Genomic DNA, 26165 nt, shown 5'->3' with positions numbered 1-26165 from the left:
CCTTCAAAGCTGGCCACTGGCATCAGTAGTCACTGAACTTTCGCCCACGGAGAATGGGTTGCTGAGAACAGTTCAGAAACAGCAAGTTTTGTTGCTAATAAACTACCATAACTCTCTCACAGGCAGCTTTCCTACAGCTTAAGCCCATTCTACTTGCAGTCTTAACACTTAGAGGCTCATTTTACATAAGCTGGTAAGCAGAAAGTAGCTATTATCCTGACCACAGATAGTTTAAAAAAAAGACTGGGAAAAAAAATGCAAGTTGTGTGTTTCATATCTCACTTGATCCCCTGACTATAATTTAGAAAGTCAAAGTGGAAGTCTGAGATACTCCATGTAGGATATGAAGTATTCTGCCAGGTGTACAGAATTATTTGTGAACAGAAAATATTAAGAGTCAATACTTCTATAAACTTCATGACCTCATTACTGAATTCTTGCCTATATTCTTTTCACTCACACTGACACAGTGAGGAATTTAGTCTGGGGACTTCTGTCAGTACCTCAAAAGCAAAGATACTATTTTCCATTGAACTCCAATGAGTGTATGTTCATTCTAACCCACTGCCAGCTTAGTGAATTTGAAAGATTTTAAGAAAACAAACCTTTGACTTTTCTTCAAAAGCTCAAGGAGCTATACAGTAAATTTTAAACACACATGCAAGACATTTGGAAATACATTAAATATGGAGACTTTAGGGTCACCTTTCAATTTAAGAATTCTCAGGTATTGTAGATGTAATTCTGTGCATAGCATATAATCTATCTGGATTGCCCTGTATATCTTAGCTCATGATGCTTTACCTAAAGACCATGCAAGCTTTAGCTAAATTAGAACCTAAAAATATTAGCTATTAGTGGCACATTATTCAAGATTATATAAATCTAATAGTGACCCTAATCTGGCAGCCATTATAACACAAACCACATGACTAGTAGCAAGTACCAACTCAATCACGTTTCAAGACAATACACTGTTTTAATAAATTTTTTTACTGCCACTTCAGATAAGTTTAAAAAAAGAGAAACAATACAGTTTAAAAGAAAACCAGTCATGGTAGGACAACAGAATAAGAAAATAAAGATTATTTCTGCAGATTATGACTTGGTCTCCAGAAGAAACATCTTTGTTACTTAAAATAGGAAGCAGATTACTGATAGCATTGTCCACACTCTCCATCTCTTAGGATGAAAGATCCATCTGGATTTTTACAACACTATTTAATTAGCAGAAGGCCAACAGCATTATCTGCAAGTAAACTAAGAAAGAACACTTACTCTATCTCACCCAAAAAAGGAAACTGTATAAATAAGGAAAAATTTTAAATGTTAAAAGAGTACCCCGTTTACTTCAAAGTAAATAGCACTTGCTGCAATCTCGTAATTTTCCTACAATGTTTCATTCTGTGACAAGTCCCTTGACACAGAAGTCCTTCAAAACTAAACTCTTGTTTTTCACTTTGGTTATTCTCAAAAGACTCTCATCCACAAAGCTCTTTCTAGAAGATGGCTGAACACTGCTTGGTTTGCAGCCATTTGCACCTCCCAAATACATCAGCTGATATGGAATTTGAGAAAGCCTCTCTCAAGAGATTCAAATTACTATTTTCATCAAAACAAGGGACATTTCTTAGGTCAACAAAACTTTCAACTCCAGGATCACATGTTAACATTGAGTTAATGATATGTTACCAATTGCTCATCTTTAGAGACTATGCCATTTTATTATAATTTTATCAAATTAAAGACAGATTTCACAGGAATGAACATACAGAAGTGCAACTTGGTAGCTGGGGAAGGAAATCAGAATTACCTTTCTGTAGTACCCCAGTAACTCCGAACCACGTTCAACTTACAGCATTATTTTGAAACAAAATACCTTGAGTTAAAAGTCTAAAACAAGACTATGGATTTCAGTATTCTAAGCAATTTGTCATGAGTTATCCAGATAGCAAGTCATCCAGGCAAGGAGGATTATGAAAAGAAGACTTAGATTTAAAAATAAAATAAAACCACACAAACTATCAAAAAACCCACATTAAAAAAAAACAAACAACAAACAGTTTTGTAATACTAAAATGGCCAAGAATGCTTTAAGAGGATAAATTTTACTAGATTATTTTACTAGATTAACACAGACTAGATGAACATATATGTTTTACTAGGTTAGCATAGACTTTGAAGAAAAATGGAATATACAAGTAAGACTATGGTTTTATTGCTAAACAGGTAAATGAATTTCATAAAGGAAGCTTAGAGTACAATCTCTTTAACACAAAAAAACCCAACCCTGTAGCATATCATGTTGTAAATGGTAAAATTTTACAGCAAGTTTTAATAGAAGTTCTGATGTTTTGACCCAAACAACTTCAGTGTTTTATGACCATGTAAGCACTGGGGTGTACTGAGTAACCCACTAGGTAATCATAAAACCCAGACTCCTTCTCAGTAACTACTATTCTTTAGACAAAGCCCCAGAAGAGTCTTCCTGGTACACTCTATGCTTGGATAGGAACAATGTGAAGCAGTAGAGAACTGCATTAATTTTGACAAATCTTGTATCTAGAGCTGTGTGATGTCTCCTTACCTGTTGAATAATTTTGGAATCTTTTGGAAGGTTTTCTCTGGGTGGGACTTTTCCAAACAACTTCCAACCAGGAGCGCTTTGGACAGCAGGCTTGAGTTCCTTTGTCCTTTTAGTGAAAAAGTTTCTGAAAAGAGAGGAAGGTTTTCTTTTTGTTTATTGTAAGCATATAAACAAATTATAGTTGTATCCATTCACATTTCTTTAAACCAAGTCTGAGATTTACTGCTCAAAAAAATGCAGTGTGCTACCTTAGCTTTTTCCTGTACTTTGAGATAATGAACTTGAAGTGCAGCAGATTTCATCACAGGTGCCTCAATGCAAACTTTTTTTACTTAGCACACAGTTTCATCTCTGAATTCTAAGCTATTTAATACAATATCAGAACTCTCTAAGTAATATCAGGCATTTTCCTAAATATAAGTTAACAGCATGCAACAGCTCTCTGACCTCCATTTCGGGTTTGGGTTAGCATATCTGGAGACTGAAAACAGACAGAAATCACTGTGTAACTTAGAGATTTAATAAAGATACTTCTAGAATTTTTTTCAATGTTTACACCTTCAACTTTCAGAACATGGACTAGAAAGTAAAGGAACATGCACTCAGCTTCAGTTTAGCAAACAACCTTTGCCAGTGCCTAAAGCAATTACACCCAAACAAGCAGATGACATTGCTCTGTTACTTCTTAGAAAGCCAACCATCACAAGATCATATTAGCAAGCATTTGCCTAGATAAAAGGCTGTGCTATTCGACTCAAATCACAAGCTCCCACAGAGCATGCTATGTACAAGTGCTTTGAAAATTGAAGGAGTGCACTTATTCTTAATATTTGAAAATTACCTTCCAGAAACTCACGAAAAACAGATGGCTTCAAAGTTAAGCAGTCTGTAAGCACCTCAGGATGCTTACAAGTTGACCTCTGAGCAAACAGAATATGGAGCACTTTCACTGGAAGATGTTTCTGTGCAGTGCTAACTGGCTAATTTACTTTCTTCTGGAAAGACACCTGCAGATTTCTTCACTTACTGAAGTTACTCTATTTTTAAAAATAAATTTCTTCTCAAATTGAATGCATTTACATTTGTACCCAGAGAGCAGTCCCTTGCCTTTGACTAGATAGAAGTATCCACACTTCAGCTGCTGCAATCTGGCTAAGGGGTGCACACTTGCACTTGTAACTCCAGTGCTGCCAGGGTCTGTGGCCACACAGCAAAGCTTTACAATTAGGAGCTGTTAATTTTTAGCATGTATAGCTTTAGAATACAAACCATCTTCTCAGCTCCCAGAATGTTTTTTTGTTATTTGGGAAACAAGCAAATGCCTGTTCCAAAAATCCCTTCTGTGCAAGCCTGTGAATAGACTCTACAGATACTTGTGTGTAGTTGAAGATGTAGCCACCAGTAAACTGTAGAGGTAGATGATGAGTCAGTGTGAAAGTCTCCCAAGAACTGGTATGCCCAAAACTAGCAGTCCTGCTAAGACTAACAGCATCTGCTATTGGCAGGCAGGAAGTATGGGATTACATTCACACCTGACGAAAGGCAGAGTGCCTTGAGATTACTTTTTTTTTTAATACCCACGTAGAAACTATTGCTGCATCAGTACATCCCTCCACTTCTGTGGAGGGCTCTCAGCTGTTGTTCCAACCCAGTGAGTAAGAATCTTTGGGAATAACTGCTTGGACTCTATGAATATTTACCTGTCACTCATAGAATCAAGCTGCTGCTGTTAATATAAGCTTAACTGATAGAAGCATTAGTTTTGACTCTTGTACCCCACAACTCTCTCTCCATCAGGGAAACCTGCAGAATATTAGTCCATCCCTGTGGAAGCAAAGCAAGCACCTGCAGCACCAAACCAGCTGTTTCTGACACATGACCTGGAAGGGAGGGCTGATGAAAAAGCCAAGCCATGGGACTGTCCTCAGTCAATCCCAGACTGCAAACCATTAGTGAAAGGAACAGGTTAATCCATAATAGAAAAAGAGATGCAAAAACTGTGCTTACATATTTAGCAAAGGCTCATTTCCCAAATACAGGACACCCTTCCCAGTACTTTGCATTGTCTTCAAGAGAGTAGGTGTGTTCAAAGAATCATCAAGCAAACAACACAAAGTGTCCTGAAGGCCAGCATGTCACTAAATCCTACTCTCTTGCCATTAAAACTGCAACTAATGCAGTGGCTAAATTTGAAACTGGATTTGTAGCCATTTTTTTTCCCCAAAAGCAGGTATACAGGAAGATAATTCTGAAGTACCTTTTTTTAATATACAAAATAGATAACACATTCTGACTTCACCAATAGCAATAACCATTCAGTCTGTGCTCATGCTACAGAATACCACCAAGATTAACAGGCAGTTCAGCTCCATTGCTTGTAGCATTCATGGAAGCTGAAAAGATGTGTGCCTTGAACATCAACAGCAATCTGTCACTGCTTCAAAGATGGTTTATGATTAACCAGGAAGCTGGCAGATTTTAACAGGAAAAACACGTTTTAATTACTATTTCTGTACAAAGGATTTAGGCATGATCATGGGTCTTAAAAGATTTGATTTTTTTTTTACTATTTTTATAATATAAGCAAGACTGTCCATAACACAGTCCCCACCACAATGAAACTTGGGATTTTTAAAAAATATTCTTTGCTGCACTGAATTAAGCAAAGGCTTGTTTTGCTTGCATTGAATGCTCAAGTGAAAATATACCATTTTACTTCTGTTGAGTAGATATTCATTGAAGTCAGTTTCTTGTGAAGGCAAAAAAGCTGGTAAAACTTACTATCACATCAACCTCACACTGGGATGCTAATCCAAGAGAAAGTAATGGGAGGTTTACAAATAAGCTCTGCTGAAAATGGGAGGACACTTGTAATACATTGTTTTGGTATCTAATAGTATCATGTCTGATGTGTTGTTGACAACAGTAAAGCCTTACAAAAGCCCTGCTAAGGAACAGCATCAGTGAACGCTTACAAGTTGCATTCACAGAATTACAGGAAGCATACTAAGGCTTTTATATTTGTTATATTTCTTAGCTTCATGAGTTTCACTGGTCACAGAAAAAGTCATCCACTGAGACGGACTGAAAAGTCGGTAACATTTTGGTACAGGATCTCAAAAGCCATGTGAAAACTTCAAAATTACTTAAAAAGAAGCCTGTGCTTCAGAACTGAAAAATGCTTTCTGTTGAAAAGACCTGTGGGATAAAAGTATTAAATGAGTTCACTGAATGAAGCTCTAGCTTACAACAGCCCAGTGGAAAAGTTGCAAGTTTTTTTTCCGATGCCAGTTTTATGTACACTGGAACTCATATTAACACTCAAGTGACATTCAAAAATGTTTCAGCAGGTGCAGCGAGGAGCTTGAAAAGTACCTGAAATGCTGCAGACTACAAAGACATCACTGGCACATACCAACACATCTATTATCAACACTGAATTACAGTAAACTATAGGCTCTCATGATTACACAACTACAACAGCTGTAGTAACAGCTACAAGTAGCAGTTCTCTTACTTAACAACACAGCTTGAACTGTTCCTGACCATACTGATGGCACAGTAATACAAAGATGTTAACCATTTATTATTAATGTGTGTCATTCATGTGATGCTCTAGTAACACAATTGCTTGCTTCCACTCTGCTTTAGCTTCAAAAATAACTTCTTAGTTGCTGTTTAAATAAATCAGTGAATTCTAAATGCAGTTAGAATTGAGTCTCAGAAAGGGATAGGCAGAACTTGATATTTTAAATGGGATATTTATTTTTTTTTTACTTTGGGGTTTTGGCTTCACTTCCTCCACCACAAAATCCAAACACAGAACTTTTTTCCACTTTTTGAGCTAGCCATAAGCCAACCCAAAAGAGTGGCAGATTTCCAAGTTTTAGAGGATGTTAGTGGAAAATACCAGAGACAATTACTGCAGGTTTGATCTTAAAATTCATCCAACACTTGACTAGATACTAGGCTGACACATTTTCACAAGAGCCACTCAAAGAAAGCTAAAGTGCTTTGAGTAGCAACAACCATGAACACTGGGGTCTGTAGAAAAGTCACCAGGCTGGATATAGCTTCAGTACTCTGCCTCTAGGTATAAGTGATTCACCTCTCCACAAGACCAAGTAGTCTTGTGATAGACTTCAGTTTGACCAAAACCAAACTCAAACCTAGTTTCAAGGTAGGTGTCAATTTGCTACAGTACTTCCAAGGATACACATAGAGATCTTTCCCTTCTACAACTCCACTGCATGCCAGTAACAACAGGCTGTAAATATTTCACTGTGCATCCCAACAAAACCTGAAGTCGCTTTCTTTCCCACTAAAATTGGACACCCTAGGGTTTCTAGTCATAACTTTGAGCCTCAAAAGAGCCTCCTAGAAGAATCATCTCTGATGAGTCATGGTTCTGATGTTGTTGAAATATAGTACTGCATTATTGGAAGCAAACAATGGTATTTTACTTTTCCTTTTCCCCTAAAATTCCCATTTGAGTCCAGTGTTCTTAATAGTAACACTTAGAAACAGCATTCACAAGCCTTAGTCCTTCACTTCAAAACATAGTACAGATCCTGACTTGTCTTTTCACTCATTCCATCACACCACAGCCAGTAGTCTTAAAACCCATATATTCCACAATATGTGTTAAGTGCAAGCCCCAGCTTGGAATTCTACAAGACTAGAGGAAGTCCTTCTGTAGCACAGGAACTAATTCTAAACTGCTAGAGAATCAGGATCATGAAATTAAGCTAGAACCACAAAGGAAAAATAAAACAGTAACTTAGAAATCTGTGAAATGCAACTAAGCTGCAAAATGGGAAACTAAAATACAGTCCTGTTGTGCATTAGGTACATTTAATGCGATTGTCTAGAAAACCATCCTAACTGCTTAGCCAGTGAGTCTAGTAATGCAGTTTTGAGGAGACTTTTTAAAGGAATGGGAAAGTCAAAGAGAATTGGGCAGACAAAGCAGACAGGTGTCTTAATAGGGCTGTGCCTCCTCCACATGGAAGGAAATGTTGCAGGATCATTCTGTTTATTAGGTGTTAAAGAAATCATTAGAATTCCACCTTCAGCTTCACCTGCTCAGCTGCTTTTAGTTATTTAAATGCAAATTTCAAGTGCTGGAAAGTGAAAGTTGGATGCTACACCTGAGCCATTTAAGGTATCATTAGGATGCATATTAAAATGAGCCTACTTGTCTCCAATTTGAAAATCCTGCATTATGAATAACGGCAAAAATGAAGTGGTATCAACTAGTGAGACAAGGCCATGGTCTCATAAGAGAGCATAAAGCATGTGATCATCATTCTAACTTGTATGACTTTTCCTCTCAGAATCACAAAGGCTTAGAGGGGAAATCCAGCATGGAGTTAATGCTACAAAGGAGCATCAAGTTGGAAAAAAAAACAACGCTAAGTTTTCTGTTTGTCTTAAATAGAGTTTTAAAAATGCAATTAAAAACCACTGTAAATTGCCTTCCTCTGCAATACCTACAGCACATTTTTTTTAAAAATTCATCTCTTCCAGTAAAGTCTCAGTATTTGTAATAGGAATATGTAATAACATAACTCATTAAAACCTGTATATGCGTTATGATACTATTGATTTTACATCTCTGGAAAGGTTACGAGTTCTGCTCGTCCACAGTCTGCTCTCCCTATGCTAATTTTTACATAGGCTTCCTAGGCATATACAAGAGGTCTAAGGTTAAAATTTGTTGACATTTGAATTAGCTGAAAGACAAACAGATAAGGAAACTACTTATGTACCTAGTAACCTTTATCCAGAGAGCTGTATCTGTAAGGAGTAAGAACAAGTATGTTCAAGGAATTGTTATAGATGCTTTTTTACAGTATAGCATTGAAATTATTCATTTTTACTTAAAACATACTTTCAAAACATTTTGCATAATTTCTGAAGACCTCTGCAAACCTGCAATTCCATATTCCTTCATGACAGGCTGAGTACATAACAAGAATTTTTACTTTTATTTTGGCATGTTACCACGTGTAAAATGCAAAAGCTTATTAAGAACAAAACAGAATTCTTCATATTCAAATCATGTCATTAAAGTCTGACGTGCAACCACTTGGAAATATCAGAAAAAAAAGTTGCTTGATTATAGACAATTAGGTCCTCTGCTTTAAACAAGACTTTTCCATAACTTACATACAAAAACAAATCCAACTCAAGTCTAAGCATAAATAATAAATCATTAAAAGGAAATTAAACTTTTTATTAGCCACTTACAAAGCTTGCAGAGCAACAAAAGTAGGATTCTATTTCTACATTTTTAACTGCTTGTATGCAGTGGAACATGTAGAGAAACAAGATAAACCAGGTGCCTCGAGTTGCCAAAGAGTGGGTGTGAGTCCACCTGTGCCTGGTTAGGGCAGGCCCCCTGTTACCAGGGGGCCAATAAAGGTGGAAGACACACCCACAGAGAGGAAGCTCACTCTGGTGCGAGGCAATGGAGAGGCCAGCAGCTCGTTGAGCCTCAGGAGCAAGAAAGGCTCCTCCCGCTACAGGAACATTTGTAGGAACTGATTAAAAGGCATCCAGGAAGTTAAAACTTATGTTCAGAGTGCACAGAATAATTCTTTTAGACCAATGGATGTCCCTGTTATTTTATATTTTAATTGCATGATATTGCCCATGACCTATTTGCTCACTTACACATGCTCAGAAGTGTTTTCCAGTCATTGTTATGGCTGGAAAGGTGAAACAAACATAAACAGTAAGAGCAAATACCCCCTATTTTACAAATATACTTTTGAACTCATCTTTAGTCTCACATTTCAACCTTAATTTGTAAATTAGCATGCAAGTATTTTTAGGTTTGGTTTAAAATTATGAACATGGAGATTTAGAACAAAACACTAATAAATTCAGAGCTTATTACACACTCTATATTTTTAGCTTCAATAAAATAAAACCACATTGGCCCATTGTGATTCAATACATTTATATAACTGCTGTGAGCAGAGGTTTACAAGCTCTACCTTATAATGGAGGAGAGGTGACCCAACTGATTTTACAGTTCACATCTTCTACCACCTTGCTACTAGAAGCTAGACACTAGCTTCTCTTTATATTTTGTTACCCCTAAACACAGATCTATTACAGGATGCTTCTATTTTCAGCACCCTGTAGCAGTCTCCTCTTTCCACATCAAAGCAACCTGAAGAGTATACCAAACCACCCTTTCCAAAGCACCTTCAACATAATACTCCAAAACTGCAGTCTTCTAAGTGATAAACAAGCAGTTTTTTTATTTCCCCCTCCTCCCACCAAAACATAAAACAACAGGGAAAAAAATCCTAACCAGAAGAACATGCATCTTTAGCAAGACAAAGCTTGCAGGTTCTTCCGGGGGAAGTTCAGATTGGATATTAGAAAGAATTTTTTCACGGAAAGGGTGATCAGACATTGGAACGGGCTGCCTGGGGAGGTGGTGGACTCCTCGTCCCTGGAGACATTTAAAAAGCGACTCGATATGGCACTCAGTGCCATGGTCTAGTGACTGTGGCGGTAGTTGATCAAGGGTTGGACTCGATGATCTCTGAGGTCCCTTCCAACCTAGCCTATTCTATGATTCTATGATTCATTTTTTTTAAATTGATCTGTTACATTTCCATTTATATCAGCAGCCAACTAAAGCCTCAGCTACAATTAGGTATATCTGAAAATCTAGTGAACTGTCAAGGAGGAGTTGCTAAGGATGGATAGACAGGAAAAAAAAGGAAGGGTTTGGCCTCCTAGAGAGGATATAAGGATTAATAGAACCATTATGAACTGAAGACTCAATTAGATCAACCCTACTACGCAAGCTACCTGTCCAAAGTTGCTTTACAAACTCTGTTGGCAAAACAGTTTTACTACAGGTACACAAACACCTGGAAAGTTTGAAGAGTTGAAAGTATTCAGCAGTATTACAGAACACTCTGTACAGAACACTTACATAAATAGTATTTAACAGTCTACATTATACTCTTAACAAAGAACTGTTGCACAGGTCAGATTTACAAACAAGCTCAAGCATTCCAAAACATATGTAAACAAGCAGACACACTTAAATTTCAGAATGCTCAAGTACAAAAAAAATAGTAAAGGAAGATAAGCAGTGCGGTCTCACCTTTATTTGCAGACTAAGTTAAAGCAGAGATCCATGCCAACTTACTGTATAATCTTCATAATCATCAAGCAGTTCAGCAGCTATTTTGACACTACATCAAACACTATGGTCTATCTTCTGTAATGATAACCAAATGTCACTTGCCCACAGAATCTAAACCAAAATCCTAGAGCATAGCTAGAAGAGAATTTCTACCAGTTGACTATAGATGTTTTGCTGTCTCTTCCATGTCCAGGAATATTTACTCCAGAAAAGCTGCAGCTAGTTAACTAACATCATACTCCAAGTAAAACAACACTACATGAGTAAGAGCTCTTCATCCCAAACATGCACACAATGGCCAAGCTGTTTCAGGGTCACTAAAGGAAAGCTCATTTCTCTTCTGTGCAGTCACATCCTACACTTCCTTCTGCTGCACCAATTCCAAGAGTCTCCATGCCTTGCAAGACAATTCAACTCACAAATCCCACTAAAAAATCATCCACATTTTTTCACTCCGCAGCTTAGTGAGCTACAGCAGCTCTCAGAGGATCAAATAAATACCAGAAGCAGGAAAGAGACATTCCCTTTGTTTCCTGACAACAGCGAATTCTTCAATCAGCTCAGCAAGATCCCACGAAAGTAAAACCTAATGAAAGAAACTACCTAAAACTGCTCTAGTAGGAAAAAAAGTTAACAGCTTTATCAAGACAGTCACTATACCTATAGTCCAAATGTTCCTAGATGAGATAAAGTTTCAAGAAAAAGGTGAGAAAGATTTCCAGCCTTTGACACAGCCTACAAGTCTGTGAACTGTAAGCTGAAACATAGAGCAGTTTTATTTTGAAGACTCCCAAGCACTGGCGATGCTTACTACTCCGACAAGCCTGGTAAAACCTCTTAATATTTTTCTCTTCTTCCAGACACGGTGCCTGTTGACTGCTATATAATGTAGTACTACAAAGTACTACAGCACCACTTTCGTAGCCACTCAGTGTACCAGGTTTCTGCTGCTGTTAGCAATCCATAATGTATTTTGTGCCATTGCTTCAGTCATAAATTGTAGAAATATTATGAAACACAAGAATGCATCTTTGATCTGTTAAAGAGCTGATGTTACTATGGCAGAGCACAATTCCTTTCAGTTTTGCCTGATGGTTTCATGTTTTACAAAGCAAGAAAAAAACTTCCCAGCGTACCACTCAGTGGCCTACAGAATCTGAGGAACAGGAAGAAACTTGCAAAATGCTATGTTTATAACCACAAAGAATCATTTGGTTTGGAAAAAACCTTTAGTATCATCAAGTCCACTTTAAGACTATCAAATCTAACTGTAAACCTAACACTGCCAAGTCCCATTATTAAACTATGTCCCTAAGCACCACATTTACATATCTTTTCAATGTCTCCCAAGATAGTGGCTCAAGATCTTCACTGGGCAGTCTGTTCCAGTGCCTGACAACTCTTTCAGAGAATAAACTTTTCCTAATATCCAATCTGAACCTGCCCACATGCAACTTGAGGCTGTTTCCTCTTGTCCTGTTACTTGGGAGAAGAGACATACCCACCCCACAACAGCCTCCTTTCAGGTAGTTGCAGAAAGTGATAGGTCATAGAATGGTTTGGATTGGAAATGATCTTCCACTAGACCAGACTGCTTAAAGCCCCATCCACTGTATCTTTTAACACCTCCAGGCAGAGGGCATGCATAGCTTCCCCGAACAACCTGTTCCAGCATCTCACCACCCTCACAGTCTTCCCTCAGCTTCCTTTTCTCCAGACCAAACAACCCTGGTTCCCTTAGCCACTCAAAGCAGAGACACTTTGTGCTCTGGAATCTCCATTTTTTTTCCTGTTTCGTAGCTAGCAACAATCTAAAATACCTTTGGCAGCTCTAGGTTTTTTTTTTTTAAAGCATTCTGGCATCCAGCATAGTGGACTGTTGCTTGACTTCCTTATCGCCCAGCAGCAGGACAGATAAGATCCTACATTAATGGATACTCTAGGCTATTGAAGTAACATAGACAGGTCTGAGCTCCACAAGGTCTGAGACCTGGACAGGCCCAAGCTTCCCCTGCTCTAGAAAGCAGAAGAGCAAGGATCAACAATTGTGCCTGCTGTTCTTCAAGCACAAGATGTGAAGTACAAACACCCTTTCCCTATAGCATCCGAGTGCCTTGAACCAGACCTCATGACGGAGGTGGCAAGCATGAGTTTGCTGAGTTCTGCAGAGGCAGAAGGACCATGGATCTACCTTTCTGTCTTTCTCCTTAATTCTAGACAATCCCCTAGCTTGCCTATAGCCTGCCTTCAGGAAATTTAAGATCAACAGAATTGCCTCAGGCATGGGGAGCCAAGACAGCAACTTTTATTACACTACTGGATCAGTATAGACTCTCTCAAGTAGTTCTCAAGAAAGCAATGGAAACTGAACAGGATTTCTTCATAATAAAGAAGTACCTTCGAAAAGGATGGAGAAAAACTGCAAAAATTTTCCTCTCATAGGTTATAGGTTATGTTTACAGTTGGGAGGAAAGGAATTGACAAGAACACCTCTCTGAGTGTCTGGCTCTCAGAAGTTCTGAAAGAATATACTCATTTATGACCACAAAAACTGATTTTCTACTAATTGAAGCCTTAAGTTCACCCACACAACATACACATCTCTTGCACTACTACCCTAATGCCAGGTCAGAAGTAATAAGCTCTGCAGGCGATTTGCACAGCTGGCTGGTTTCTGCAAATACATAACCAAATCAGCATGTCTCTTTTGCAGCTTCTCATCCACTAACACCCCCAAGTCCTCCTCCTCAAGGCTGTTCTCAACCCACTCTCTACCCAACCTGTATTTGTGCTTGGGATTGACCCAATCCAGGTGCATTTAGTCTTGTTTAACTTCATGACACCGATATGGGCCCACTTACCAATCCTGTCAAGGTCCCTCTGGATGGCATCCCTTCCATCCAGCAGGTCAACCACAGCACAGTTTGATGTCAGCAAACCTACTGAGGGTGCACTCAATCCCACTGTCCATGTCTCCAACAAAGATGTTAAACAGCACTGGTCCTACTACCAACCCCTGAGGAACACCACTTGCCACTGTTCTGCATTTGGACATAGAGCTGTTGACCTCAACTCTTTGAGTGCAACCATCCAGCCAAGTCCTTATCCACTGAGTGGACCATCCACCAAATCCATTTCCTTCCAATTTTGAGACCAGTTTGTGAGGGGCAGTGCTGAACATTTTACACAAGTCCAGGTAGGTGACATCATTCGCTCTTCCCTCGTCCACCAATGCTGTGACCACATTGTAAAAGGGCCACCAAATCTGTCAAGCATGGTTTGCCCTTGGTGAAGCCATGTTGGTTGCCACCAACCATTTCCACATTTGCCCTGTGCCTTAAGAATAAGACTAAAAACATACAAGAAACATTTTTTTTATAAGCATATATATGCCAACCACCAAATATATGTTTACAGCCCCTTATACCTATTGCTCACAGCATGCTCTTTGCTATTTTGGGGGGAAAATTTGTTAATTATTGAGAAAAATATTTGGTAAAATGGTGCTTTATTTAGTAGCACAGCAAGCTTTGAATCCAGGAATGAGAAACTTTGCCAACCACCAGGTAACTAAATTTATCTAGTAAATTAAAAGTTCAGAAAGGAACATCTACACAAGCTGAGAAAATGTTGAGTACATACATGCAGAACTGTGAGGAGTAACACATCTTTAAATGAGGATAAGAATCACCATGGCTTTATCTCAGCTCTGGAATACTCATTGCTGCTTGCCTGTTTTGGTTTACTGTTCTGCTCTCTATTTGCTGCTTTGAGGAATAAGGTACACTGGAATTAAGGTTATTATCATGGCTTTAACTCAACTGTTCACACATTCCTGCTCACTGAACCATTCTGTACCTAAAAGCAATCCACTGGGGCTCCCCAAAAGCAATCCACTAACCCAAGAACAAGACTATAGCCTTTATAAGCTGCTATATAAGACCCCAAATAGTAAGAACAGCGCCTAAACATGACTTTATTATGAATCATACACAGCAGTACAAAGCAGTGACAGGTGACTTTTAAGAAGCCACCTAGTGCTCTGACCATAACAGTAGCACAGTGGGGACAAGTGACCATAGGTCATGCAATTTTCCTTGCCACAGCACTCCACTCCACATACCTCTGCTTCACTTGAGGCATCCCACTTCACATGCCGAGAGAAACAAAGAGGTAGAACAAAAAGACAGCAAAACCAATTATTATTCAGTTAAAAGTTGTTAGCATTGATTTGACAGGTTTAATAACTTGGAACAATACAACTTACTATCCTAGTGCCAAATCCTATACCTAGTAACTTACCTGAATAAAAAAAAAATAAATTTCAATCATTGATGTAAACTTTTCCATGATCCTAGAATAATTATTACTGACCATCTCAAGGGCACAGCCTCTCATCTTCTCACAGAGCCCAGGTAAGATGCTGCTGTAGACAGCTGCTCACTTTTTCCCTTACCTCACCTCATTGGCTTCTCTGGTTCAGTGAAATGAAGACAGACAATTAACACAGATGATTGCAAAGAACTGCAATGCAGGCCAGTCTGATAACTGAAGAGTTGGGAACAAGCAGCTGGAAACAGCAGCCTCCTAACCTAGATCTGCCATGACTGAACAGTTTGTCTGACTGGGCAATTATAACAATGAAGCTTTCAACTGAAGTCAGCAAGAATTTCTCCCTTGCCTTCTCTCAGTTTTTAATTACAAAACTGTCTCTAGCAAATCCTTTTTTTCACTAGCTTTTGCCAGAATAGAAGCAATTAAGTTTTTTCCTAGTATTATCCAAGCCTTCACTGAAAATAGCAAATATTATTTCATATTGACAACAACTTCTACTATACTCCAAATTCTGTCTTTTCTATGATGAAAATTCTCCAGAATTTCATTGAACTTTCTCTCTGGGACACAAAGCATCAAGTACCAACATTACTGGTCAAAGTGTTCAAGCAACGAAACATCAGGAAAGTCATATACTTCAGTCCACATAATATTTTAAGGGGGAAAGAGCAGAGGGGAAGGACACTAAAAGGAAACAGTGGGAACAGAGGTACCTCTCTCAACCTATCCTTGAGCAAAGTGGAGGAATCAAATTTAACCTGCAAGTTCCACTATCCTTACCCTCAGGCAGGAATCCCTCTCTCCCTTTCTTTAGGGTTGGCTGAAGTAGGCTATTTCTCAGTTCGGGATATTGCCCTGATACCAAACCTCTCCTACATCAACTCTTCAGTTAATCTTACTCTGTGTTCTCAAAACAGGGACCCACTGTGCTTAAAGAGTGACTGTTACAAATAACCATAACCCAAGTTTTGGGGAATCAATTAAAAAAAAACCTGTTAGAAATTTGAAAATTAAACTCCACTCTTCAAACATAATAGAAATAACATAGAATATGCTACAACCTAAAGTTAGGATGCATCTCCTATGTAATAAGCCAGAGTGAGAAATGCTTTGATAATGAAGCTGGATATCCTGAAGTTTATGGTTTTGAGCAAGAAACTTAACAGAAGGCAAATTAATTAGAGCACAATGCCTAGCCCTTGAAGCTTTCCCGACCATGCTTTGAATAAGCTTTGAATAAGCTGTATGTGCACTGTCAACCAGTAGCTAAAGCTTTGGGAGCTTTCACAACTTCCACGATGATTCTCAGAATCACCTGAAAATAGCTTCCAATACCAAGAATTTTCACCTTCTAATTCCCAAGCAGTTTAATCAGTACCACTGTGTTCATTCAGACAATAAAATACTCTGGCAAATTCTAGTTTGAAGTACAAGTAGTTTGTAGCAGTGTAAGTTATCTTTATCGCGTTATCCTCACGTCAAACTCCAAGCCTCTCTCCTGCTGTAGCAATAATTACTTGGTGGCAAAAGCGCCCATCGAGGCTGGAATCGCCCATCGTTTCACCAGCAGTAGCACACAAGCGACGCCGAGACACGGTCCTTCAGACAACCCTAGCACACCCCGCAGAGACCCTACGGACCTGAGCCCCCGTCGTCAGCGCGCCCGGCCCGCCGGGTCCCACTGGGCATCCCCTCCCTCGGCCCAGACTCGGGGCCGGACGCTGTCGGGGGCGCCGGTACCGACCCCGCCGCCGCCGCCGCCCTCTCTCCTTTACCTGGTGAAGAATTCGGCAAAGCTGCTGCCGGCGGCGGCGATGCCCGCCCGCCGGGCCCTCTCCATCGGCTCCTGCGGAGACGCCGGGACCGCGGGCGCTGTCCCTCCGTGGGGCAGGTGCTCCGGGGCGCTGCGGCGGCGATTCACCTCGTAGGTGTTACGGGAGTTAAGGTTCACGTCCGTGAAGCCGAGGGGCAGGGCAGCGGGCTCCGCCCGGCCCCGGGAGGTCCGCACGCCAGGGGCAGGATGCGCCCGGCTGCCGGCGTCGTCCCCCAGGCCGAAGGGCGGCGGGGGACTGGTGGCCACCGCCCCCCCTCCCCGCTCCGCCTCGCTCCGCAGCCGGCAGCTCCTCAGCGGCTCTTCCAAGGCGGTTCCCGCGGGGCCGCCGCCGACCCCCGGGCCGGGCGGGCAGGGGAGGAAGCCCCCGTTGTGCAGTTTCGCTTCCTCCTCTCCCGGCTCATCCCGCCCCGGCTCGGCCCGTCCTGCCCGAGGAGACGGGGGCAGCGGCGGCTCCTGCGGCGGCAGGAGCAGGAAGCCGACGTCCCCGTTGGTCATCCTCCCGCAGGGGCCCACGGAGTAGGCGGCCCCGTTGGCGGGCTTCTCCGGGCAGCGCTTCCCCCCGGCCGGGGCGCCGGGGCCGAGCGCCGCCAGGTACTGCTGCAGCAGCCGCTCCTGCCCTGACCCCGGCCCTCCGCTCCTCCGGCTCAGGCCCCGGCTCCCATCCCGTTCCTCGTCTTCCTCCTCCTCCGCCTCCTCCGCCGCCGCCTCCTGCCGGCCCGCGGGAAGCACGGCTGCGCTGCCCGGAGCTCCGGCATCGTCCGGCCCCACCATTTGCCGCCGCGGAGCCCCGGGGATGCCAGCGGCGCAGCGGGTCGGGGGCGCGGCCCCCCCGGGGCGGCGGGGGCCTAGGGGGCGAGGTGCGCGCCTTCCTCCGCACCGGCGGCGCCGGGAGCGCTGGCAGCCGGAGCCGCTCAGCGCCTGGGACCGGGACCGCGGCCTCGGCAGGGGGGGGCAGCGGGCCCGCCTCGCGCAGGCGCTGACGGCGGCCCTTCCCCCGGGAAAGCCACCATAGAGAGGCAGGGCAGGAAGAGCGGCGCCGCGCGGCCCGCCCTCCCCGGCGCGACTACATCCGGGACCATAGAGATGCCAACGAGACAGGATCTTCCCCGCCAGAGCGGCGCCTCGGAGGCCGCTCGCCCCGCCCCGTCACCGTACTCACAGTAAAGCCTCACCGCGCGGAGCACGCCCCGCGTTCCGCCGCCGCTACGGGAAAGCCCAGCCCGGTGCAGAGTGAGCACTCACCGCCTGCTCGCTCCTGCTGGGGTAGCACAAGTCTGCAGGATCCCCTCTGGCTGCCCCGGCACCCGGGCACGCTTCGGGCACGCCGCTGCCACCCGCCAGAGGGTCGGTAGCGGGACGCACACCGCACAACCGCGCACCGGTGTTACCTTTCCTTCTCCCCTCCGTACCTCCTCTCCGCACCTACGGACCCTTCGGCACCCTGCACGGCGAGGCCGTGCACGGGGTTGCGGCCATGGAAAGGACACCGGAGCCTACGGGTGGTACCGCCAGGACGTGTCACCGTTGACCTTTTTTTCTAAGGCGTAACAATAATAAAGAGACGTTTGACGTGTTGCGAGGGGTGCCCGGTACTAAAGATCAAGGTGTGCTTACGGGAGGCGAGGCAGGACGGGGAAGGTGGCAGCGTCGCAGAGACGGGGCCGGGCGGAGACCGGCGGGCACCCGAGAGGGCTGCGACGGCGCGGCCCGATAAGTGCAGTCCCGGACCCCGGAGCGAGGTGGGCTCTGAGGAGAACGGTGGAGGACCCGCGGAGCCCCGACAGCGCTGTACCTGCGGGGACGGGCGGCAGAGGAGTCACCCGCTGAACCGCAGCGGAACGGAGATCGGGGTCAGCGGCGTTCGTCACCCAGAGCCGCGCCAGCGCCTTGACCGGGAGGGGAGCGGGAGCGAGCGCAGAGCTGCGGGAAGGGGCACGGAGCGACAAAGGGTCGCGGCACCTCGGAAGGGGATAACCGGTCCCGTGTCCGTGTCCCGTCCCGGGTAGGAAGGGGAGAGGAAGCAGGGGCGGGGTGGGATCGCGAGCCGGCGAAAGGGCACAGCACGGCAGCCCCCGCAGCCTGCCCCAAGGAGCGGCCGCAGAGGACGGGACGGGCAGGGCAGCGCCCGGCCTGGGTGTCTGAGCAGGCAGAACGTCCTGGAGCTTCTGGGATAAATGAGAAAGGGAGAAGAGAGAAATAGGATGGGTGCTTTGAAATCATGGAATGAATGTACTCTACAGCAGTGATGGGATCTCAAAACTCCTCGGGATAACACTGGGGAGGTGCATGGAGGACCTGAGGGCAGGTGGCAGCACCCGTGTTTCCTACCACATCTCTCAGAAGAAAAAACAATTAAGTCCCCTATACCTAGTGAATAAGGGAAGGCAAAAGTCATATCTAAAAGAAAGGGTGAAGAGGTTACTCAAAACGCTAAGCCCAAAGTTGTTAAAAATAATTTTCTTTATATAAGAGATCTGGTAATGAGAAGCAAAGAGAATGTTCCTATTTACACAAATCATCACAAGACTGTTTTGGCTTGGGCTATCTACCATGCTAGATACAATGGCCTAAGCTCCAGCCAGCCTTCCTCTCTTCTTTATTTATGTTTTCAAGGAAAAGAATAACAAATTTGTTGAGGAGACAAGTAATCCACATCTGTGCCATTAATTTCTACAGATTGGTGAGATATACTTACTTTTACATATGGCTGCTGTAGACAGACTTCATGGAGCCCTAGTAGGGAGGCCAAGAGATGCCAAGTCCAAGCTTAGATTCATCCTTCGTGTTTCAAAATACTTTTACTGGTCCCCAAGACAGAAGTTCTCTCAAGGGCAAGTTACTTCACTTGAAATTTTTCTAAGTTCATCTGCATTATATACAGAAGGAAAGCACAGGCCACACACAGACAAGGGGCATTCTCCTAGGAAGAGTGAGAGAGGAAGCTTTGGGGATAGATGCAAAACATTTACAGGGATTCAAGGCAGAACTAGACAAGTGCTTGGCTGAGAGATCTGGAAAGGTGCAGTCAGAGCATGACACTGCTCAGAGGTTTCAGGGACTGTCTCCATTGTTTCAAAGTTGAGGCCACTGAGACAGAGGCTGTACAGCTGCCTGTGTTCTTGGGGATACTCAGACATTTTCCTAACAGTGGCAAGAACCCCCAACCTCTAGTTTAGAGGCAGGATATTGGGCTGAGCAGACCTTTAGTGTCATGGGACTGACCTTTCTTATGTTCTTATGTAAGTTCCTTTGCTCAACTCCAATTGCTGTCTGCAGCTCTAAAAACAGACACTCTGCAGTTCTGGAAATTATAAACAAGGAAACTGTCAATTTTTGATTTGTTCCCAAGTGTTAAGAAACAACACTGCTCTTAAAAAACCACCCCAAAATCTGTACAAAAATATAGGCCTATGCCCATCACTAGGTTCTCCTTTTCAAATAACAAGTAGCAAGGCCACAGGTACTAGTTTACCTCTTACACCAACCAATCCTGGTAACTAAAATACACATTTAATAGTTACACATACAACCACTATGTAGCTGTTGGTTTTCCTGTGCTGTTTAACTACTTCTATGATTACAATACAGAATGGCTTCCTCAAATCAATATGCTGGAGCAATTGCACTCTAGGGTTCTCAAAACCACAGATTCTCTTCTGTTTTGAATGTAGCTGTGGTCTTTGGCAGTTTGCTCCAGAGGTTCTCCTTTGGGCTACTTTGGCAAACACATTTTTGCCCCCTCACTGATACCAGTTTGCACTTTTTAATACAAAGACTGGACCAAATCTTACAAAAAAACCTAACTTACAATTAATTAAGATGTTAGGAGACTCAGTGTTTGCTGATTCCTGCACACTGCAAGCTTCTCCTTAGCACAGTTCTCATGCTGCAGTCCTACTCTGCTTGTGGAACAAACATGCTGTACACCTGTATTAAGATAATTCAGCATGTGGTGCTTTGCTTATGTGTGCTTATGCTTGCTATGGTTGAAAGAGTACCAAAACCTTCCTGAGCACTGCAGTGGAGTAAGCTGCATTTGCCCTTGCTCTGCCATGAGGCTAGAAGGCTCTTGAGGTTATTGACAGTCACTGACTTTCCTTATAGGTAACCTCCATGCTGCCTGCTGCCAGATTGGTCTATGGAGATGACATACCTATGTAGAGATTTCTGTTGCTCTCTGGATATCACCATCAAGATACTGAAAAAACTGCTAGCATTTCCCAATATTCCTAGTTTAAATGTCACTAAACTCATAGGGACAGAAATTTACCAAGAAATCAAGCTTATCTGAAACCAGGTTAAGATAGAAACAATCAGAAGTTTTTATCATCGCATCCAAAGAGATTTAATTACACTGCTTCTTAATAAACCAGAATACAGGAAAAAAACCCAAACAAACAAAATCACAAAACCCCACTATGATCCAAAAGGCTTTTGCTTTCCTCTTTCTATCTAGCTAATCAACTAGACATCTAATCCACAGGCACTGTCCACCTGGGTGCCAGAAACCTCAGGTGTTGTTCAGAGACACTGTGAGTTTTATCTTTCTTTTTTCTTCATAGCTACCCTTTGGGAATCACCAAAGCCCCATAGGTGCAAGCTGGCAGAGAGCAGGCAGGAATGAAGCAGGAGAAAGAGATGAGGGTGAAGGAAGCTTCTTTCTACTGAGCTGAACCCAATGTATTGTGCTATTCCTGTGAGTATTCGTGTTCACTTGGAATTTGGGTTAGAATCTGGATTGGAGTCCAAAATGCAATATAGCCCAGCATATCCACAATTCCTTCCCGTTTCGTCTCCTTGCAGGAGTTGCACAGTAGGCAGACCCTTTATTTCATTTATTTACATGAACAAGCCCATTAACTCTTCAGAGATTTGTTTCAGGCTCCCTGCAGATACATGGCAAGTATCTCTGTCACAGTGCACACTTTGATTATGTTTTCAAAGACAATTCCATAACCAGCTGAATTTTAGAACTATAAAGGCTATGTGCTAAGCTGAGAGGAATGAGAAGTCAAAACTGCAAGCACAGAACAAAAGGACACAGTGGCTTTGGTAATGTAAGAACAATCTTCCCCACCCCTGCCATCCCTATGAGAAACAAGGCAAAAAATTGTAGCATGTGAGGGTAAATTGTTACAGAAGTAATGAGTATCAAAGACTTAACATCTCCTTTACTGGAAAAGATGATTCACAACCATGGAGAAAAATGTGTGTGTAAACACAGGTACCAGTAGAACACAGGGAAGGCTAGGGAGGATAAAATTACTATTTTCATTCAATTCCTGCACAACAATAATTTATATGAGATTTAAAGTAAACTTGTCCAAATCAAACAGTAACAGAAAACATTAATTAGAACACAGTAACCTTTCCCTCCAAATCTGATACCTGATAACATTTTGTAAAAGCAATCCCAAACATATTAGACAGTTCCATTTTGCATTGCATAACTGATAGCAAGAATGTGGAAAATGGGAAATGATCTCTGTATTACTATATGGCAATTACAGGTGATCAGAACTTAGTCTGAAAGAAACTGCAGGGTTTGGTGGACTAATAAGCTAAGGCACATGATGTGCCTTATGCTCAATGGAGCCACAGAGGGTCTTAAAAGTTACAATGCAGTTCTTTATGATGCCTCATGGTACCCACAGCCCTAGATTAGATGCCAAGATTCCTCCTTCCTCATGGGAAGCCCTCAGCACCCATGAAAGGGATTTATACAATCCAGAATGCTGAGCAAGGAGCCATGGACTACTAACAGCCAACTGAGCCTTGTCCTTAAGAGACAGTCCAAGACAACTCCAAGATAGGAGATACCAGCTTCTACTTGAGATTCGTAGTCTCCTCAACTGTTTTATTTCCTTCGCATGACACTCTCCCCCTGGTACTTCCCATCCTCTCCCAGTAACCAAATAGAGAGAGCAATGTCCCCAAGCTCTAAGTATGAAATGCAGCAGGAGATGGGAGATCTATCTGAAAAGCCTCCCTGCTTCCCTGAGTTGGAAAAAGGACTCTCCATCCCACCTCTTCTTCAGCATTCTCTCAGTCTCTGCAGAAGTCTTTCATTTTTAGGACAGATTGCACAGACAAATGGGTCAATTTCAGCCTCTCTCTCCTTCACTGAATCCTACTGAACATTGTTTGTACAAAACAGAACAGCCCCATGAGGAAAGATTAGCAGGATATGGTACCCCAAATACCTGGGAGTAACAGGCACTTTTTGGGATGTTTTGCTAGACTGTCCCCTGGGGGATTTGAGTGTATCTGGACCTCGTTAATAGCATCTCCAGAAGTCTGTGGCAGCTAAGGGGACAGCCTGGGCTCTTCTGCAAGTGCCTTGGGTGAGGAGTGTCTCTCCTGTGTGGTGCTGGGCTCAGCGTCCTGAGCAGGGACACACTTCTGCTGGCCTGCTACTGGAGAGACAGAGGGGCTGCTGGTAACTCGAGGGCTTATTGTCTTTGAGCTTAGTAAGAGTGTCAGTGATAAGTAGTATGGAACAAATGTGCAAAGTACATCACCCGTGAAACTGGAGCACATGAATTTTGAGAGCCTAATTCCACTCAGAGATTTCTGAAACTGGTGTCTGATCTCCCAGCCCCAAACATACAGTAACATGAAAATCACGGCCTAAAACTTGAATATTTTTTCCCAACATATGCTCCCTATATGGAAGCCTGCCTCCACATTAACAAAAAAAATAACCATCTCAGAACAACTCGCACTGATGCCTTACTTCTGAGAGCAGGTTGTCTTTTTATGCCTTCAATCTATCAATTGAAAAGGAAAATAGATAAATCTATTTGCATCCACCAGAGCCCTCCTCCGCTCTCGGCACGGCCGCTACTGTTCGACTCAGCACTCAGACCCCCCTCCCTCAGCATCACATGCTTTGGCGGTACCGCCGTGCAGTGTGTTTTCCTCGAACAAAAGGGGAAGGGGTTGTCTGGAAACTTCCCGCAAGTCGGTGCCGTCGGGGCACAGAGCTCCAGCATCTTCCCACGCGGTGGCCCGGGGAGGGGCGTCAGCGGGGGCAGCCCACGGCCATTGATAACCCCGGGTCCCGCCGCTGGAGCCTGCAGACGGCCCTGGGCACTTCCACTCACTCCACAGCATACCGTGAGTGCCCTCGGGACAGAGAGGAAAATACTGGGAGACGCTGGGGGGAAACCGTGTCGGGGGGGAAACGACGGGGCTTTAGGAGAGAGCTTTGCCGGGAGCCGGGTCCGGCTGCCGAGCCGCGGCCGCTCGCTGCATTGGCCGGCGGGTGCAGGCTCTCTGTTCAGATTGCCTCGGGGTTTCGGCTTCCCGGCTGAGGTGGTGCAGGGGCTCCACCGCCTTCGGCGGTCCGGCAGCGGAGCCGGGGGAGGGACGGGAGGGAAACAAGGTAAAAGCTCCGGGGGTTGCGAACTTGGAGGAACGAGCTCTCGCTGTGCCCCTTCGCCGGAACAAACCCCACCAGGCTCAGCCTGGCGCGACCCTGGCTCTGTGCGCCCACCCACCAGCCAGTGCCCGTGTCTCTGCAGAACGCGGAGGATGCGGCGGACCGGCGGGCCCCGTGCTGGGACTCTCCGTCGCTGAGGCACCGGAGAAGGCTCCTGCGGCGCCGAGGAGATGAGGCTGCCCCTAGCCCTGCTGGCCCTGTTTGCCCTGGGAGCCGCCGGCGCCGGCGGGACGGGCGGGGAGGCGGCGCAGACGGGGCGGTTTTCCACGCCGGAGCAGCACCGGTGCAGCTGGGAGCTGCGCTCGGCGGCGGGGGCCAGCGAGCTGCGGCTGAGCTGCCGGACGCCGGCGGGCGGCGGGGCACGGAGCTGCGCCTACCGCGGGGAGCCGCGGCTCTGTCCCGCATACGGCGTCCGCAGCCGCCGGTACTGGCGGCAGGTTCTGGGCCGGCTGCGGCGGCGGCGACACCCCTGCGACCCGGGCGGGCCTCTCAGCGCCCGCCTCTGCGGACCTGGCCGGGCTCCTTCCGAAGCACAGCTCCGCCTGGCCCCAGGTTTTGGCACCGACCTCGGCACCTCACCGCCGTCCGCTACCGCGGGGCCGCCCATTGGGGACCCCACGGAGACCTACTGCGGCGAGCGGTGGCATTCCCTGTGCAGCTTCTTCGTCGGCTTCTGGGAGGGCTGAACCACCCCCGCCGGTCTCCCACCCAGCCCTGCCTGCCCTCGCCCCTCTGCCACTCCATCCCTCAGCTTTGTCAGCTTTTTTTTCCCCTCCAATAAAATGGTAACAATTTTATGAGAAGCAGCTCAGGTAACTCCTTTCTCATCCAAGCCCTGTGTTACCTCCAGGACTGTTACGTTGCTCAACAATGTGTCTGACATCTCAGCTAACTGAAGAAAGAGCATCTAGAGACAGTTCATGCGTCTGAGTATATTAAAGCTTTTCAAAGGACAGGAACACCAAGAGACACAGAGTGGTGATGTAAGAAAGTCGTTTTTCTAGGGGTGAAGACAGGGCTGAGGTGTTAAAAAGTTGATCCACTTACTGATACACAATTCTGTGGTGTATGCTAGTAAGGAAAGCTCAGGTTTTCCTCATTTTTGATTTATCTCCTTTAGACACATCTTACTCAGATTCTGCAAAAATAGATTAAAAAAATTTTTTTTTAAAATTGTGATTTCTACAGCCCATACCCAACTGTGCTCCAACAGCTGCTCTGCCCAGTGCAGCTGTGGAGAAAGTTGGGTTGCATTTCAGGTGACGTGGGTAGAACCTTGTCCCCTCATTCACAAAAAAGGAGCTTCTGAGAAGTTACCCGTGACAAATCCGGAGCAATACCTGTCTGCAGAAAGGTGTTTGATTAAGGCTTACATTAATTTAATTGTTCACAGAAATAGCTCAAAATTACCCTGGCAGTGACTTAGAGGGCTGCTTCTCATACATTATTCCTAAAGAACGTTTGGGTGCATCAGCAGACCAACCACAGAGGAGTGGTTTCCCAGCAGCAGCACACCACCCATTGTGGTTCCCTTACACAGGGTGGACCAGTGATTAAACATCACATCCCTGACAGGTGCAGTAAAACAACAAGATAAACCAGGGATAAAGCGGACAGGGCAATGTAAAAATAACCCCCAGTGCCCCTCGGACAAGAGGGTTCAAAGGAGCAGACACATCAGGAAGCACCAACTATATTTGTATATTTTCTTTTTAGTCTGGATAATTATTTGGGCAAGCAGCTGGGCTAGAAGAGGAAACAAGCATTGCTTTAAGAAGGCTTGGGG

At 44.3% G+C, this 26165-nt stretch overlaps 2 protein-coding genes across 5 annotated transcripts in view; one reads left to right on the top strand and one right to left on the bottom strand.

Annotated features, from left to right (window-relative positions):
• Positions 1 to 18797, bottom strand: part of TBC1D12 (TBC1 domain family member 12) — a 43881-nt gene extending 25084 nt beyond the window's left edge. For 3 of the 4 annotated variants that reach the window (XM_030453471.1, XM_030453473.1, XM_030453472.1), the window contains exons 1-2: positions 16877 to 17706; positions 2588 to 2711 (exon numbers count right to left, since the gene is read on the bottom strand). In XM_030453471.1, the coding sequence (XP_030309331.1) occupies positions 2588 to 2711; positions 16877 to 17706 (954 nt within the window). Of the gene's footprint in view, positions 1 to 2587; positions 2712 to 16876; positions 17707 to 18549 lie in introns of those variants that run through there. The other variant, XM_030453475.1, reaches the window with a different exon arrangement.
• On the top strand, positions 17932 to 25136 carry FGFBP3 (fibroblast growth factor binding protein 3). The gene is made up of 2 exons (XM_030453230.1): positions 17932 to 18442; positions 24631 to 25136. The coding sequence occupies exons 1-2, from the start codon at positions 18410 to 18412 to the stop codon at positions 25063 to 25065; spliced, it is 468 nt and encodes a 155-aa protein (XP_030309090.1). The 5' UTR covers positions 17932 to 18409; the 3' UTR covers positions 25066 to 25136.
• The last annotated feature ends 1029 nt before the right edge of the window (positions 25137 to 26165 follow it).

This window comes from Calypte anna, chromosome 6, assembly GCF_003957555.1.
Source record: "Calypte anna isolate BGI_N300 chromosome 6, bCalAnn1_v1.p, whole genome shotgun sequence".
Taxonomy (NCBI): Eukaryota; Metazoa; Chordata; class Aves; order Apodiformes; family Trochilidae; genus Calypte; species Calypte anna.
The sequence above is the reverse complement of the archived record's forward strand: the minus strand, read 5'-3'. Positions and strand labels throughout refer to the sequence as shown.

Bases quoted from the DNA above. Each gene is read 5' to 3' on its own strand.
- FGFBP3 (XM_030453230.1), top strand. From the start codon at position 18,410: ATGGAAAGGACACCGGAGCCTACGGGTGGTACC. The intron at 18,443-24,630 runs GCCAGGACGTGT...GAGGCGGCGCAG, and splicing joins CGGAGCCTACGGGTGGTACC to ACGGGGCGGTTTTCCACGCC.